The sequence below is a fragment of the Vanessa cardui genome, chromosome Z, assembly GCF_905220365.1.
Source record: "Vanessa cardui chromosome Z, ilVanCard2.1, whole genome shotgun sequence".
NCBI lineage: Eukaryota > Metazoa > Arthropoda > Insecta > Lepidoptera > Nymphalidae > Vanessa > Vanessa cardui.
This window is the reverse complement of record NC_061154.1, coordinates 3,453,267-3,472,043: the sequence shown is the minus strand read 5'-3', so window position 1 is coordinate 3,472,043 and position 18,777 is coordinate 3,453,267. Positions and strand designations below refer to the sequence as shown.

General features: G+C 39.0%; 1 protein-coding gene across 2 annotated transcripts in view; it reads right to left on the bottom strand.

Moving 5' to 3' along the window:
- The window catches only part of LOC124543101 (dystrophin-like protein 1), a 229,487-nt gene that overhangs the window by 146,823 nt on the left and 63,887 nt on the right, over positions 1 to 18,777 (bottom strand). For both annotated transcript variants that reach the window (XM_047121147.1, XM_047121146.1), the window contains exon 2: positions 16,998 to 17,257. In XM_047121147.1, coding sequence (XP_046977103.1) covers positions 16,998 to 17,204 — 207 coding nt within the window. In that variant the 5' untranslated portion in view covers positions 17,205 to 17,257. The remainder of the gene's footprint in view (positions 1 to 16,997; positions 17,258 to 18,777) is intronic.

Below are 18,777 nucleotides of genomic sequence, written 5' to 3'. Positions count from 1 at the left end.
ACTGTACGAAGATCGATATGATATCTATCTTCAGCTCGCATAAACCGAATTGTATAATCGTAATAATTGTCATACGATTGATGTGTTTCAGCGACACCTAGATTGTTTTTGTGTCGCTTAGTGATAACATTACCTCGTTTTGTAATTTCTGTACCGACAATTACAGCTGTGAGTTCAGAAGCTATGGGAGCATTAAAACGGCTTTCATGCTCTGCATTCAATGGCGTTCTATCTGCATTGATAATGACTTTGAATCATTTGTTGTTTCATCGTCTAGAACAGATTTAAAATCTTTAACTAAACAATTATTTTCATAAAGCATAATCTTAAATTTAGCGATGATTTCTCTATTAGTTGTGGTACTGAACATGCATCGAAGATCAATCTTTTTCTACGTTGTCCATTAAATAAATGTCCAGAAACTGGGGATTTTATTTAGATACTGGAAGAAGTTAACCAATCATATGATACACTTCAAACGTAGACGCAAAATTATTGTATTGTACAATATTTGTTGCTCCAAATGATGTCATTTGAAAGCATGAATTGTATTTTATAATATACTGAAGGAAATATTGAGACTCCTTAGTAGTTCCAATAAAGTAGGTAATAAGAGATTCTGGTGATTCAACCAGTTGTGGTAAATACATTTTGCCAGTGGAGTAGCACATGCCAGCAGTTTATTTTAAACATCATAGTGTGACAATGGGCATACTATATTCATTAAACCAATGATCACATCGGGATGCATCTTGTTATCCATAACCTATACCGTAATTGAAGGCTGATTTATTGAGATTGGTTCTAGTTCTTGACTTAGTCTATTTTAATCGTTGATCATCTAGTCGTTGGGCTCGCTCATTAGGTTTTTCAGTATCTGTTGATGAAGATGCTTGTTCGAAGATCTGAAACTTGATCATTACGTTGACTAACTGTTTTGGCAACTCTCAAAGTAGAAATTCGGATTATATTTGCTTCTATACGTATTTCTTGTTGGTGTGTTGTTTCCTTAGCTCTTTTAGATGACGATTCAACGTTCGGACGTCTTCGACGGAGGTTGTGTTGAATACTGCGACTAAATATTACGACTTGAGGAATTTAAACGACATCTGGCTTTGAAACTGGTTTTCGTTATCTCTGACGTCACATCTCGACTATTTGCTTTGTTTATCGGACACTTGTTTTGCTTACGGATTGGTTTTGTTGTTGTGAATTGGTCTTTTTAGATCTTATTTATTGTTTCAGTTTTACGTATTTATATTAATATAAATACATATATTGTTTGTTTGGTTGTTTATTTTTATGTTGTTTGTTCTCGGCGATGGAAGTCGACACCGAATTATCGTCGGATGCCCTAATTCGGCGAAAAAGGCCGTACGAGGGCCTCACTATTTTTAACTCCGATTCCGATACGGAGACGGAGACGAGGATAGCTGCAAAAAGCAAGCCTGCTCTTCGCGGCAAAACCACCAAAGGTCGTGGAAGTGGTCTCGCTCGGGCTAAGGCCGAGCTGAAGGCCAAGGCCAGTGAGGCTAGAGAGGAGGCCTTCGAACGATCGCTTCGTAGTCGAGCGTTTCGAAAGGAACCTCCTCAGACTGTTTTGGACTCCGAAGAATCTTCTTTCTCGGATGTCCAAACCAAGGATCCCGCAAAAATGGGCGCGGAGGAACTACGCGCACAGGCTGGTCGTAGCGCAGCCCTCATTTTGGAGGTGGCCCAAAAGTCCTCCAACTTAAAGGGAGGGTTTGGCAAGAAGCTGAGGGAGTCGGCGGCTGCACTACAGGCGATCGTAGATGCTTTAGCGTCTCGGACGGAAGCCGAGGAGACTCGAAAGCTTCGTGCCGATAATGGACGCCTGCGCAAAGAGGTGGACAGCCTCAAGGCCGAGGTGAAGGCTCACCGCCGCGATTTTGCGGAGATACGGTCCAAGGTCGCTGTGGTAAATGAGGCGTCCACCAGCTCCACACAGGATGCTCGGATGGTGGACAGTATAAAAGCCTCAATTATCTCAACGATAGGAGTTATGCTCAACGCTCGATTTGCCGAATTGGAGGAACGCCTCCCTCCTGCAAAAATACAGCGCCCTCCATTAGCTGCGGATAAGAGGCGGGAAGCAGCGCAGCAAATCGCTGTGTCCCAAGCGCAGCCAGTCCATTCGGCTCCACCGCTGAATTCCGCACCTCTAAATAAGCGGGTGTCACCAGCTGCCCCACCGGCACCTGTTGCTGGCTGTTCAAGCGCCGTGTCAGAGACAACTCCGCCTCAAGTGGTCCAGGGGATGTCCTGGTCCACTGTGGTTAAAAAAGGAAAAAAGGGGAAACAGCCTTCGGCTGGAACGATTGCCACGGAGGCGCACACGGTGCCCAAAGCACCCCAAGCGGTTAAGCCTAAGTTGACTGCTCCTCGTACAGCTGCAGTAGTGGTTACGCTGCAGCCGGAAGCGGAGCAGAAAGGCGTAACATATGCCCAGGTCTTGGAGCGAGCTGAGCAAGGCATAAAACTGCAGGAACTCGGGATCAACGGAGGTTTAAAAGTCCGACGTTCCGCGACGGGAGCCAGAGTGCTGGAGCTGCCGAGAGCACAGTCGGACCAGGCAGACAAACTAGCCGACAAGCTCCGCACAGTGTTAGATGGGGTGGCCAGCGTCGTTCACCCCGTAAGAAAGGTGGACATTAAGGTGACGGGGCTAGATGACTCCGTCACCAAAGATAAGATAATCGCCGCAGTCGCTCGCGAGGGAAATTGTCCCACTGAAGTGGTTAGATGTGGAGAGATTACACGTGGGCCCGGTTACATGGGTATGGTCCGCGTGACATGTCCAGTAGCTGCGGCGAAGAAGCTGTCTGACGCCGGACGTCTCTTGGTTGGATGGAGCTCGGCTAGGGTATACGTGCTGGAGCAGCGCCCTCTGCGCTGCTACAAGTGCATGGGTCTTGGCCATACGAGGATACTATGCCCATTCAGTGCGGATCGAGGGAGCCTTTGCTTTCGGTGCGGCGTTAATGGCCACAAATCGGCTGAATGCACCGGGAAGCTGCGCTGCGCGGTGTGCGCAGACGCCGGCAAGCCCTCTGGGCACGTGATGGGGTCTAAGGAATGTAACCCCCCCATCACGAAAGGTAAGGTGGTCCTCACTACCCAGACCAACAACAACGTCGGACAGCGCCAGGCCGAGGAGGAAGCTGCAATGTCAACATGAGCGCAGACTTCAGCTTCCTTCAGACGAATCTCAACCACTGCGCCGGGGCTCAGGATCTACTGCTGCAGTCCATGGCGGAGTGGGGGATCGACCTGGCTGTGGCCTGCGAGCCCTATTACGTTCCTCCCTTAACTCACTGGGTAGGGGACGTGGACGACACCGTGGCAGTCCTCACGAGGAGCGGAACGGGCCCCCCCCTCTCACTCATCGAGAGGGGCTCGGGCTACGCAGTGGTGGGGTGGGGGGAGTACGTCGTCGTAGGGACGTACTTCTCCCCTAACCGCAGCCTGGCTGAGTTCGAGACCTATCTCGGCTTAGTCAGAGCTGCGGTGGCCAGGCAGTCGCCGAAACCGATATTGGTTCTCGGCGACTTAAACGCGAAGTCGCGTGCTTGGGGCAACCCCGCCACGAATCCGCGAGGGAGGGCCGTTCAAGTGTGGGCCCTACTCTCCGACCTGTCCCTTCTCAACAGGGGGATGGTTCATACCTGCGTGCGCCAGAAGGGGGGTTCCGTGGTGGACGTTTCGTTCGCCTCCCCTGTCGTAGCACGCAGAGTGGTCGACTGGAGAGTGGAGGAGGAGGTGGAGACTCTATCGGATCACCGTTATATCCGATTTGAGATCTCCACCTCGCGCAGGCCGGTGGAACCCCAGAGGGTGTCGACCACGCTGCCGAGGTGGTCACTCGGCCAAGTCGATCGAGATATGGTCAAGGAGGCCGCCATTGTGCAGCGGTGGGGTTCCGCAGGGAGGAGGGAGGGTGACAGCTCAGACGAGCTGGCGGGCCGCATGCGCAGTTCGCTCAAGAAAATCTGCGATGCGGCCATGCCTCGGACCCGGCGCAGGTTACCGCGCCGGCATGTCTATTGGTGGTCGCCTGAAATCGCTGTCCTTAGGGCGACTTGCTGCCGGGCGCGTAGGGCTTACGTCCGTTGTCGAAGGCGCAACGGCCTCGACACGGATCTGGAGGGTCAGATGCTGGACGCATATCGCCAGCTGAAAAAAGATCTGCAGCTGGCGATAAGGAAGGCTAAGGAGAAGGCCAGGGAGGAGCTTCTGGTGGGTCTCAACCGAGACCCGTGGGGGCGCCCGTACCGCGGTGTGCGTGGGAAGTTCCGCACCCAAGGCGCCCCCGTCACTGAGACGCTGCCGCCGGAACTCCTCCTGCGCCTGGTCGGAGAACTCTTCCCCCATCCAGGCGAGCATGTCCCTCCGCAGATGGCCTCTCGCTCCGTGATTGAAACAGCAGTGGCTCCACCACTGATCACGGAGCGGGAGATGGAGATGGCCCTCGGCCGCTTGAGGGCCAAGAAGACAGCGCCGGGTCCGGACGGGGTTCCAGGGCCTGTTCTGTGCGGTGCCCTGGAATACCTAGACACAAGGCTTCGGGAGCTGTTCGACGAATGTCTGCGCAGCGGACAGTTTCCGAAGCCTTGGAAGGAAGGAAGATTGGTGCTGTTACCAAAGGAAGGTCGGCCGATGGACTCTTCTTCGGCATACAGGCCAATTGTGCTGCTGAACGAGACGGGAAAACTCTTCGAGAAGATCCTCGCAGCCCGTCTCGTTCAACACCTCGAGGAAGTCGGTCCGGGTCTTTCAGAGGCTCAGTACGGGTTCAGGGCAGGCCGGTCGACGATCGATGCCCTGGACGCCCTGAAGACTCGGACGACGGAGGCGGTGGCCCGGGGACAAGTCGTCCTGGCAGTGTCGCTCGATGTGGCGAACGCCTTCAACAGTCTTCCCTTTGAGACAATACGGGAGGCACTCCGATATCATGGGGTGCCTTCCTATCTCAGGAGGCTGCTGGAGACGTACCTCCAAGACAGGGTAATCCTCTGGGCGGGGGTCGATGGGAGGCTCGTCCGGTATCGGGTGGGCTGTGGCGTTCCACAGGGGTCGATTCTCGGCCCAATTCTGTGGAACGTCGGTTTCGACTGGCTCCTGCGGGCTCCCGTCCTTCCCGGGATGGGGGTGATGTGTTACGCTGACGACACCCTCGTCACGGCGATTGGGCGGGACTTCCAGGAGGCGGCTCGCCTCGCCGAAGTCGGAACGGCTCTCACCGTGGACCGCATGGGAATGCTGGGCTTGAGGGTCTCCATATCCAAAACGGAGGCCCTCCTCTTCCACGGTCCACGGAAAGGACCCCCACGAGGGGCGAGTATCACCGTCCAGGGGACGGTGATCAAGGTGCAGGCCCAGATGAAGTATCTGGGCCTGATTCTGGACGGACGATGGAGCTTCGGGCAGCATTTTGTCCATCTCGGCCCGAGGCTCATCAACGCCGCTGCCGCTCTCGGTCGCCTCCTTCCGAATGTGGGGGGGCCGGGATCCCTATGTCGGCGTCTATATTCCGGCGTAGTGAGGTCGATGGCGCTGTACGGTGCCCCGATCTGGATAGACGCCCTCACCGCTAAAAATCGGGCCCTACTGCGAAAGCCGCAGAGGGTCATAGCGGTGAGAGGCATCAGAGGGTACCGTACGGTGTCGTGGACTGCGGCGACACTTCTCGCGGGCGATCCGCCCTGGGAGCTCCAGGCGGAGGTGCTCGCGGAAGTGTACCGGTTTCGGGTCGAGGTGAGGAACCGCGGCGACCGTCCAGGGTCAACGGAGATCGGGCGGATCAGGACTCTAGCCCAGCAAGCCCTGATCGTCCGATGGCAGGAGGATCTGGGGTCACCCACAGCAGGCCTGGCGACAGTGGAGGCGATCCGTCCCCACTTGAGTCGCTGGGTTAAAAGGAAGCACGGCACACTGTCGTACAGAATGACGCAGGTACTTACCGGGCACGGATGCTTCGGTAAGTACCTGCACGCGATAGCGCGGCGGGAGGAAACACCCTCCTGCCACGAGTGTGGTGCGCCAGTGGACACGGCGTACCACACCCTGTACGAGTGTGCTGCGTGGGGACCCCAGAGGCACATCCTTGCGGCGACTATGGGTGGAGACCTCTCGCTACCGAGCGTTATCAACGCCATGCTCAGTAGCGAGATGTGCTGGTCGGAGATGCGCTCCTTCTGCGAAAGTGTCATGTCGCAGAAGGAAGCAGCGGAGCGGGAGCGGGAAAATAATGCCGCCGCCGACTCGCTCCGCAGAAGACGACCGGGGAGGAGGAAAAGGCGCTACGCGCACCTTCTCCCCCCGCCTCATTAGGCGCCGCAGGGACCAGGGGGGGTCCCAGTACCCCGGGAATTCCCCGTAGGAGTTGGAGGCCCGCATAGGCGGGCCGACCGTCAGGGCGTCACGGTAGCATGCGTAAGCGATCCCGTGGCGTCCGCCGAAAGACGGAGAGGGTACCGCTGGTTTTTTAGTGGGTAAACCCGGCGTACTTGGGCGCACTAGGCGTCCAGGGCTCCGGGGAGTCCCACACCCCCCCCCACTTTCCATCACGTGGGGGAAGCGCGTAAAGCGTTTTTCCAGCGAGAAAAAAAAAAAAAAAAAAAAAAAAAAAAAAAAGCTCTTTTAGATGACGCTGCGCATATATTTGTTTATGTTCCGATCTTTTGTTATTTATATAAATAAGTAGTTTTTTTGGTTATTTGTCTTACGTTTACATTTTATACTAAAGATTCATTGTTATTGGAGTTATGAGTATACTTACCAATTATGATTATTGTTTACTTTCTTATTATCTGACAGCTAATCTATAATTATTTTAAAATGACAATTATTATTGTTGTGATTATTATATGTTTATTGACATATGACGGAAATTAAGTTAGTTTGTGTGCTTTTTGAATAGATTTCATTTCATTTTTTTGTAAATATTTCATAATTATAGAATTGCATCGTGATATACGTAAGGGCCATCTGTTGGTTATTTTTAATGTTACGGATGAAATAATCACTTTCTCCATAAAAAAATACTTGTACGTTTATTATTTTCATGACAACCGGTTGAACGTTGTAGAAATCTTTATATCGCAGCGCCACATGCTGGTGAGTTACATCAATGGGGATAGCATAATCACTTTCTCCATAAAACAATAGATATACACACCAATTTTCGTAATACAAACAAATCGACTTTATATAGATAGCCTATGATTTGCGCAAGTACATGTTTTTCCTGTATACTAATTTTTATAAAGATCGGTGCAGCTGTTCTCGAGTTTAAGCAGAACATACAGGCAGACAGACATAAATTACAAAAATGATAAAAATTATGTCAGTCAATCATAAAAAGACCATTTATACAAAAAATAAGTGTACAGACAGACTCTAGAGATTTATATAGTAGTATAGATTTAGTATTCACGTGCGATAGCTTTATCATTAGCGTATTTCATGTATAACTTTGGTGTTTCTATACCGATTTCTATGATTCTTTAATATGGAATAGTAAAAACTGTTAACTTTTTTTGGATTTGGGATGATTGAGAGTGTTATAAACGTAAGGAATAGTCAAATATAATCAGAAAGCTTCGAACTACTACGCTATCGGGAGTGTCACGTGTTATTGTGAGTCTACCGTAAAAGATAGACATAGGCTGTCATGGGATATTTTCTATATAATTTTATGGAGAACATTTCGGTAATACATGATCTCTGTGAACCTTTAACCATTAAGGCTGTACACGCGACGGAAGCTTAAAATAGGAGTAATTTCTACCGTTTTCCCAACATTTCCCTTCACTGCTCTGCTCCTATTGATTTTAGCGTGATGAAAAGTATACTATAACCAGCTCAGGAGTATGAAAGATAATTATACCAAGTTTCGTTAAAATCCGTCGAGTAGTTTTTGTTTCTATAACGGTTATACGGACAGACAGACAGACAGACAAAAATTTTACTGATTGCATTTTTGCCATCAGTATCGATCCCTGATCACCCCCTGATGGTTATTTTGGAAAAATATTTCATGTACAGAATTGACATCCCTACAGATTTATTGTAAGTATAGATATTACAGGTTATTTTTTAAAACGAAACGAATAAAATTTAAAATGATTCGCAGATAGTTAAAGAATCAAAATCACATCGTAAACGTATATTTTTTTATCCAGATTTAAGGTTCATTGACCTGAAACACTAAAATATTCTATCGAAATGTAAATTACAGTCAACCGTTGTCACATGTAATGAAATCGACGGACATGTTTAAGTTCCTTCAGAAAGAACGAAAGCGTATAAAAATTCATATATTCGGGTCCGTTTTTATAAGGTTCCAACCTTATAAACGTGAAGGTAACGCCGAGTGTGTATCAGTTAGGCTCCGATGCCCCTAAGCCGGGATTACATTGGCTTTGATGAATTCATCGACTCTTTCTTTGACTCGATAAATTTAAACCGTATAAATATTCACTAGCATATATCAATTTAAGCCATTCTATTTCCACTCGATATAAGATTATTACCTTAATGCCTTTAGTTGTGCTGACTAACTCATCAATCTAGAACACAGCAATGTCCAACTACTACAAGGTAAGTCTACACAAAATAATGGTCCAAGTCGGAGATCAATTATATTATTCATTTAATAGCATTTTTAATCGATATTAAATTATACATGTGTGACGAAATCTATGTTTGCGTTTGTATGTATACAAATAACTCACACATATATACTTCTTATATAAAATCGAAATCTAGGGACATCATTACGCAGCGATCTGTCAAATAGGAAGAAAATGGACCCATTATAATAACTTCCATATCACGCCAATAAAAGCATTTGTCCAATGATGGCCGATCAGAGCGCTGACTATATAAAAATGGATGCTAGTATATTTCTCTGAAATTATGTCACCATCGAATATCAATACTTTGATCCATCTATTCAAGCTTTATTGGCTGTTGATTTTATTTAATAAAGATAAGAAAATTTTCAAATAATTCAAATTTAGAATAAAAAATGAACGTGAAATGAATTATTCTTTGTCTTGTCAATTTATTCATTTGAGTTGTCACTTGTCACTTCGATATTTGCGTTTGTTAAACTTTGTAATTAATCAAAATGTTTTATTAAAAAAAAAAAAACGTTTAGAATATGAAATTGTAATACGGTAGAAATAACAAGTAGGTTAAATATTATGAATATTTCAAAGTAACAGCCTTAACGTTTCAATGGACAGGAGCGTATCTTTCTGCTGAAAAGACGTACTCGAAGCTTACTTTAATACAGTGCAATATTAAAATCGTATTTTATAGACTGTTTCTGTTGTTTCCTTCGCAGCAGAATTTATTAGAACGATTTATAAAATTACCACAAATACAGGCATAAAAGATATATGAAATAATTCTAAAATAATATCAAAATTATTCTTTTGACATTTGAATTTAGAATTTTATTTACATCAAATTAATTTGAAAAAAGTACTTAGTGTCTAACTAAGAGTAGTAACATAACATTTTAGACCACTTTTTTTAGTAATAGCATTTGTATATGAACGAAGCCGTGATGGCCCAGTGGTTAGAAACCACGCATCTTAACCGATGATTGCGGGTTCGAAGCCCGGCAAGCACCAATTTTCATGTGCTTATTTTGCGTTTATAATTCATCTGAACCCTGCATATATCTTAGTTTCATCGAAATCCTGCCACATGTGTATTCTAACAATCTGCATTGGAACAGCGTGTTGGGAATATGTTCCAAACCTACTCCTCAAAGGGAGAGGAGGCTATAGACTAGCAGTGGGACATTTACAGGCTGTTGTTATTGTTTGTTATTGTATTTTTATATTAATAATGTGAGAATGTCTTAGTATATGAGTGGTCAGCCACGATAATAAGTAAATCAATAACATCTCAACAATTATATAATTATTCCTATACAATTTGAGGTTTAAGGTATATTTTAATTTTAATAAAAAATAGCCAATAACTCTTAAAAGACAGTACTACATAGACATGTTACATATAATATTTACTAAGGTGTGCGTAAAGATCTTACATATAAAATAACCCTATGTAGGTACAAAAGCTCCCTTTCGCTGATTAAGGGATTGATAAAATTCAACGTTGAAATCTGCCGGACATCTCGGGTTTAATTAAAGAAAATAACGTTTTAGGATATTCTTATTATTACATAATATATTTTTAATATTATATAATATGATTATAGGATAAGATTAAATGTGGTAATATATGACTAAAATAAATTTAAATTAAAAATATACAAATACAAAATGATTATATATTTTAAATATGTTTCTGTTTATTTTTAACTAATTTTCAGTGTTAAGTAAATCCATTGTTCCAAAATATGAGAGTTCGTTACATGTAATATTTTGTTCCTTTTGTTAAAAGCAAGTTTTTTCTTTTATAGCACAACCGATACTGATAGTATAATATAATCAGCTTAGTAGAGATATTGATGGTTCCCTAGGGCTGTTTCGACCTTGCCTAAAAGGATATATTAAGCTGAAACACCTTCCTTACACAAAACCAAATTCTCTATATTATATATTTATAATATATTGTTCGTATTTTGGGATTTGCAGGAACAATTTAAGAATATTCTGTTCTAAATCGTCTAATTACAAGCAAGCAAAATTAAATGACAACGGTAACCCTACTAGTGGGTTAACTCATTACTTACTCTTAGTTGCTACGGTAACTTACTAATTGAATTACATACTCATCTTCTGAATTCAAATGTAGAAACACTTCTTTTATCAAAAGATAGTGTTAATTCGAAAAAATAGTTTGGAGATATTGCGAGAAAAATAAACGCGTAAAAATTGTTATGCGATGTCTAGTATTAATATCTCAACTTAACTAATCATAAATTAAAATACCTTGTAATTTATATTTGTAGCATATGTATCGTATGTCAATATGTCAGGTCTAAATTGCTCTCACAAACGTTAATCAAAGATTACAGGTTCAAACCTTTTAAAATACAAGTGAATTTTCATATATTTCATTTGATTTTATATACGAAAGAAGAAAAGAAAATACAGTTAACTACATCGGAGCAACGTTTTGGATGACCTCCTAAATATTATCCTCAAAACGAAAGCAGAAACCAAACTGTGGTCGCAATAAACAATTTTCTTATTCGATATTAAATTATTACTTTTTCTTTTTATTCGTTATTATACTAAAGAAGTCTATTTGTTTACAATATACTGAAATAAGTAAATACTATAATGTAATGATAATAACAAAATAGAAACTGTACAAATATACGAGTGCTGTAATAGCCCTTCTGTCATCAGTCAATTATACGAGTTGTGTATATATTTTAGAAATAATAAAAAACAGTACTAAAGATCATATACACACACGTATGATAAAATTAAATTTAAAGTTAATTTTTTTTATAATAAATTCTCTCTTAAGGACGAAATATTCCTAAAAATTGCAATTAGAAGCATTCGTAGTCCTGGGACTTGACATCGATTTAAAGCTTTAAATACTTCAACTTTTCAGGTAAGTGTTTGCGTATAACTCAGTAAGAAGATAGCTCTTGAACAGGCTGATTTTATTGGCACTTTATTCTGATTTTCCAATGAGTGGAATGTTTAACAAAAAGTCTAGGAAATTTGTGTTGTTTTTTTTTCTATATCTGTTTATTTGAAAAGAGCAACTATGCGAGTTTCTTGCCGTTTCTTCTCCGTTTCTTCTCCAAGTAAAGTAACAGCCTGTAAATTTCCCATTGCTGGGATAAGAACTCCTCTTCCATTAGGGAGAGCGTTTGGAATATATTCCACCACGCTGTTCCAGTGCGGTTTGGTGGAATGCATATGTGGCAGATTTTCGATGAAATTAGACACATGCAGGTTTCCTTTATATATAGTGGTGCTTGCCTGGATTTGAACCCACAATCATCGATTAAGGTGCACGCTTAACCACTCAGCTCGGAAAAAATATATAAAAAAAATATTATAATGCTCATTAAATAAATAAAATGTAAACACATTTTTAAATAAACAAATAAACTCATTAAAATGTGTTCTAATTCTGTGTGTAATTATTTACAATAGGAAAACAGGTCACATAATGTTGTGCAAATGTCGTTAAATAGTTAAGATTAACATTCGCAAGTCGCAAGTAGATGTTGATTGAGTTAAGAGCTCGTCGACGACTAACTAAACCCAGATACTGGCGGTCACTTGTTTGGAATTAATTCTGAGCTGGATGCATAGAATAGTTTTACACATTACATATTTTATCAAAAAAATTTCGTCTTTCATATTTTAAAGTTTATTAACATAAGAACTAATATCATTAAGTGCTTGAATATAACAACAACAACAACAGCCTGTAAATTCCCACTGCTGGGCTAAAGGCCTCCTCTCCCTTTGAGAAGAAGGTTTGGAACATATTCCACCACGCTGTTCCAATGCGGATTGGAATACACATGTGGCAGAATTTCTATGAAATTTGTCACATGCAGGTTTTCTCACAATGTTTACCTTCACCGCCGAGCACGAGATGAATTATAAAGACAAATTAAGCACATGAATCAGCGGTGCTTGCCTAGGTTTGAACCCGCAATCATCGGTTAAGATGCATGCATTCTAACCACTGGGCCATCTCGACTCTTTTGAATATAAACCAATATGAATTAAAAATAGTTACTGTATAAATCTTGAGCACTTGGAATGGTGGCAAGAATACTAGCAGCATTTATCCGCAATTAATCGCAATTCCGATCCGTTGGGAAGTGGGGGCAATAACGCATTTTTTTAAAAGCTTTTTGTACCACTACTAAACATAAAAGTATCTAATTACAAATATCAAATTCACACGGCATTTATGACGTTTTTCTAGCAGTTAAATATCCAAAGAAAATCTCCACGTTCAAATTATGACGTTGACAGTATTAACTCCCTCTTTTCCGGGAAAACAGGCCAAATCATTGAGATGTATTCCTTCAGGTATTCATTCTCCATTAATAATGGTCCTTACAACTTAAGTCGGTCTGGAACACTAAACTCACGGGTTCAATTTTAAGCTTAGTAAGACTGCACAAACTGAACTGCACAAGTAAATTTACCATAGCCTATGTTGTAACGAAACATTTCTTTATACATATATTCTATGTTTTAGTAATTTCAGTTCATACATATTTATGTTTCTGCAATTACATACATTTAAGCTTAAACAAGAGCTCCTCAATTACTTCTATTACTAATTATTACATCTTAACGTAAAACCCTTATCTATTATCGCGCTAAGTTAACAATGGCAAAACGAGTTATTCAAATTGGGTAGTTTTTGAGATTAGCGCTTCTACACAAACTCTCCAGCTTTATAATATACGAATATACATACAATGTTGCAGTCCGAACTTTATCTCGTTCGAAACTACTTTCCCGTTAAACCTGACGAAATTCGTTTAAAGTAATTTTGAGTAAAATAATAGGTTAGAATATTAATATTGTTTTATTGTTTTATTTAACACAGGTAAGTAGACTGTTCGATATCATTTAATGAAAATTATCATATTTTAGGCATTGGAAGAAATATTAACCTCCTCTAATATTATTAACGTGCCAGCTTGGAAACTAAGATGATTCATTTTCTTGCACCCTAGCAAACCGAAACACAACTACATTGCTTAGACATCACTGTTGGTGATTACGTCATATCGTAATCGCAGCTAAAATATAATGCCTATTTATTAAGTAGGTAAGTGTATAAGTGATGAGTCGATAGCTCCTACCTAGAACAAAGTGTGGTAGTGTACGAAAATGGTAGTAACAACGAAATTATTTGTTTTTATAAGCATGTCTCCGAAATAGCTATAACATGACCAGATTCGATGTTCCTCCTGAGATACTTTACTTATGACGGTAAACAAAAGGACTTTGACTTAGCTGAACCGGTGGCTTTCCTCATGCAAATTTAACTAAAATTACCAATATCTTATAAACAATATTTTCCCTTATAACTGTGAATTATAAGTAGCCTTATATCCTTTCTCTGGACTTCAACTATCTTTCAACTAATATTATCTGAATTGGTTCAGTGTTTTAACAGTGAGTACTAACAGACAGAAATACTTTCACATTTATAATATTAATATATATACGTAGATTATTGCTTAAAGTATTAAATTTTAATCATTAAAAATCTTATGTATATCGACAAATTAATAAAGTAATCTTCTAAGAATTTATTTTTAACCATGAACGGATAAGCCAGTAATAGCTCGCCCTACCTTACGATGCTTTTAAAGGCTTCCTCTTTGCATAGAGGTAAATTACATTATATAACAAGGTTTAGATTATCCTTCTTTCATATTAATCTCATAAAATCGCAATAACATGAGAAAATTAAGTTAAGGCTTATTTTTAATTGCGAAAACGATTCCATTTTTAAAAATTGATTAAATCAACAATGATAGACTCCTTATATGTTCGAGTTATTTTATTCAATCTTTATAACAAATCAGATATTCAATTGTTTTCAATGCTACCTATGAATTTTTATCACATATATAAAATGTAAGGTCATTGACCGATCATGAATATTAACAATAGTAAATCTATTATACATTTATATAAGCTGATTGTACTGCTTGATGACTAAACAATATAAGTTATATGTGTGTAATATATTGTTTATTGAAACGCAAGCTACATTATTTTATTGATCAAATATTATCATATTACAATATGAATAGAAATTATTTTATTAGTTAATCACGTTGTACTGTAACTAGAGACAAACTAGAGACAATTTTGCCATAGATGAATTTCTCGGATAGACATAGACCAACATGATGCCGCCATAGCCAATTTTTTTGACGTAAAACTTTTAAGTTAATTTAAATAAAATTGACGTAAAACCTACATGTAATTAAAATGAAATGAAGAGAAAAATAGATTATTTTACATGTATATAAAATTTTTTTATTCATGTACGTAAAACATGTAACCGATTTTATAGGAAAAAACATTTCACAGTTGATTAACCAAATAAGTATTCTTTTTTCGATAAATACTTTCAAACATCTTCATCGAAACTTTCATTAACAAAAAATAATATTTAATTTTTCTACTTCAATTGATAAATCGGGGAGAAATTTCGCATATGTATGTATAACTCGCGAAGAAAGCGAGCCTTTTGATCCATCCAATTAATTGTAAATAATAAGAGTTATATGAAATTGAAATTTACTTCTAAAATAATATTACTTTTAATGCTTTATTACTTTATTTAATTAAGCAAGGAAATTGTTTCGACGACGTTGGTTTTCTAACAAAACTTTCTTAGTAACCACAGTTTATAAGTTACCAAAGCGTTTTATAAATTAATATTATTTCTCAAAGCCCAAAACGAAAACAAAATCAAACTTCCATAGGTCTTAAATACATTATGACTCCTCTGTAAAAGTTTTATGTCGTTCCTTAGATCTATTTTTTTTTTTTATTTTAAACTGACAATGAAAATATAAAAAAATATATTTATTTAAAATGAAGACGTCTATTGACTACTCATGGTTCTCGCGTTCAACCTCAACTTACGTGTCGTAGCGTGATTTTATATAAGAAAAACGTGTTAAATAATTATAATTTTTTTAAGATTTAAGCTCATCCATTTAATTTATGTAAAATATTTTATATGGGTAACTGCATTGTTTTTAGTTTTTTTTTTAATAATAATAATAATCTTTATTGACTCCAAGAAATGTACATTAGTCTTAACCTATAATACCTATTATAATATTTTACATGATTTTATGTTGACATTGAGGTTAGTAAACACTAGCGCTTAAACTAGGCCGAGCCTGTATCTTAAACGCTAGACTCTTCCGATGTCACTATTATATTTTATTTCTTAAAATAAACTACAAAAGTATTTAGTGAATGAGGGTAAAAGTTAAAACTCTATACAAAAACAACATCAGCGACATTTATATTTCTACCTTCAAACTTACAATTTGATAGGTTAGACCACAAAAACTATGAACTAAACATAAGAATAAAATGTAATACTTTAATTTAAATTGCAAACGTAATATGAAAAAATATTTTTTTTTTTTATTTTTTTTTATTTTTTTTTTTTATAAACAATACTTTAAATTTATGATGAAATGTAGTTAATTTCTAGTAGTATAATATTATCTAAAAATACATGTTGCGGCCGTCTTAAAGAGTCGACCTTTATATTAAGTATAAATATGTTTTTATAAATAACATCTGTAAATGTAGTGACTGCTGATGGTTCTTAATATATAAATAAATTAAAACTTAACAATAAATAAGCTGTTTAACACAAATATATTATTTCAAATCGAACTATAAGGTACTGAGATTATCTAGTTGCAATAAAAAAACAAACACTTAAACAGAAAATATATCGGGGTTCATATTCTAGCAGTAGTTTGTAAAAAAAAATAGCATATGTTATATACAACGAGCTGAGACGTAATGTATTCGGATTTCATTTCATAGAAAGATAAATGATAACGCTGAAAGAAGTGACGTTTACTTAGGTAACATCAGCAGCGTTAGAATGTGATTTTGACGTACTACGTAATTCGTCTCCGTAGCTATCAGATGCGACAAAGTATACACCCTATTATTTTTATATAATAGGTAAGCGGTTCGGCAAATAGGCTATTTCATGTTACGTGATCACCAGCGCCTATTGATATTGGCGCTGTGAGAAATATTAAACATTTTACTTCGCCAATCCACTAACGATGGTATGTCCACTGAGTCTGTAGTAGGGCTCACTCATCAAACGGGAACACAAAAATACCAAGTATAAGCATGGCGGCCGAATATCTGATAGTGTACATAACCGGACCGGCTTGCACAAATGAGTACTACTAAGTGTATTTTTAATTTTAAGGCAATGTGTTATACAATTATCGCTAAATTAAAATAATTACTAACCTTAGCATGAAAAGTGATTCCATAGTTGAATGCTTCATCCGGATGTAGCGGTATCCTCGGATCATACTCATCGTTCGGAACCAGATCATATTGTCTAGTGGAAGGCATCTTTCTCCCCCACTTCAGCAACTTCATCGGCACTCGCTTCCACGCTCCCGCCTTCAGGATAACGCGGATGTAACGCGTCTTTCGTCCTCTTCTAAACATTGAAGCTCATTTGTAACCCCTAGTTTTTAAAGGAACCGGCGCTTCTCAACGACCTGGAAAGAAAAAAAAATCTTATTTTTTAAACTATTCGTCTCAAGAATTAATGAATCAGCCAGACTAATATTGAACAAGACAGTGTAATTTATTTTAAAGGAATAATTGACGATCATACTTTGTGTTAAGCCTTTAGAAGTATTTACTTATTAAGTATTATATAATTATTAAGTATTTTCTTATTGATGGTCAATTGAGACAGTACCACCGGTTCGGAAAAGAACATACCCTGAGAAGAACCGGCAAAAGAAACTCAGCGGGTGTTTTTTGTTTTTTTTTTTATATATATATAATATATGAGACAACCAATCTCATATATTATATAAACAATTTAAATGAAATGAAATAGCCATCGTATATTCTACTGGCATACAGCAATACTTTGTATTGTTGTGTTCCTATTTGAAAGAAATGAATGTAGACACACAGGGGACGCAATAACTTGGATCCTAAAGTTATTGGCGCAAAAGAGATGTAACGAATGATCAAAATTTCTTACGGCACCCATTTGTGATAGTGACCATGAGCGGTAGTGGTTATCGGGTAGAAAAAACAGTTCTAAATTCAAATACCATAAATATTTGTCATAAGGAATCTTGGGTTGTCTTAAGATTACATTTGGGATAGTCATAATTCGGATATTAAATCTGTCCTCGGTTTTCGTTTATCAGACAAAACATTTTACTTATTATCGCTCATATAAATTCATACTATGTTACTCGATTTGATCGAACGACGTCCGAAAATAAACTTTCAAGGTTTTCTCGTTTCGATATTTTTTACCATATAAAATTTTACATATAAATGTTTCATAAATAATTATGTTACAACGATATATATTTTATTTGGTGTTTCAAAAGTCATATGGTAAAAGTGCGAGAGAATTGTGATAACATACATTTTGTTAGTGTTTTATAAGATTTACGATATGTACTATCAAAGTTAAAATATTCATTTTCGTATTATTGTTTCAATCAAGGTTCAGTTTTAAAATAGCTTAAGTTAATAGAGTCTCTTTTGCAAAAAAACGCTTTTTCAAATAAGTAAAAATTTATTTTTATATAAAAAAATCACAACATAAAAAATGTTTCATCTTTTTTGTATTGACATAAACATTTATACCGATCAATTGATACTTAAATTTGTACGGGTCCATGATTATTATGTAGAGAGTTTCCAATAAATTAAAGATAATAGCATATAGCCTATTTGGTTGACAACAGAAAAATATTTACATTTAATGAACAGACATAGAAACCGAAAATCCATCAGTTGTATTTTCAAATTACAAACATTACATTTGAATCAGGCGTGCATCTGTGAGCGTGTGTGTTCAGGTGTGTGTAATTATAAATAAATCGTGCGTGCGTGTATATGCGTGAGTGTGTGCGCATGGCTGTGTGTGTAATTATAAATAAACTTCAGGTAAATTTAAGAAAATGTATAATATAAATCTTTTACCACTGCGTATGACATCTATTTGTCAATTCATAAATTAAAATCGTTTGGTATAAAAACA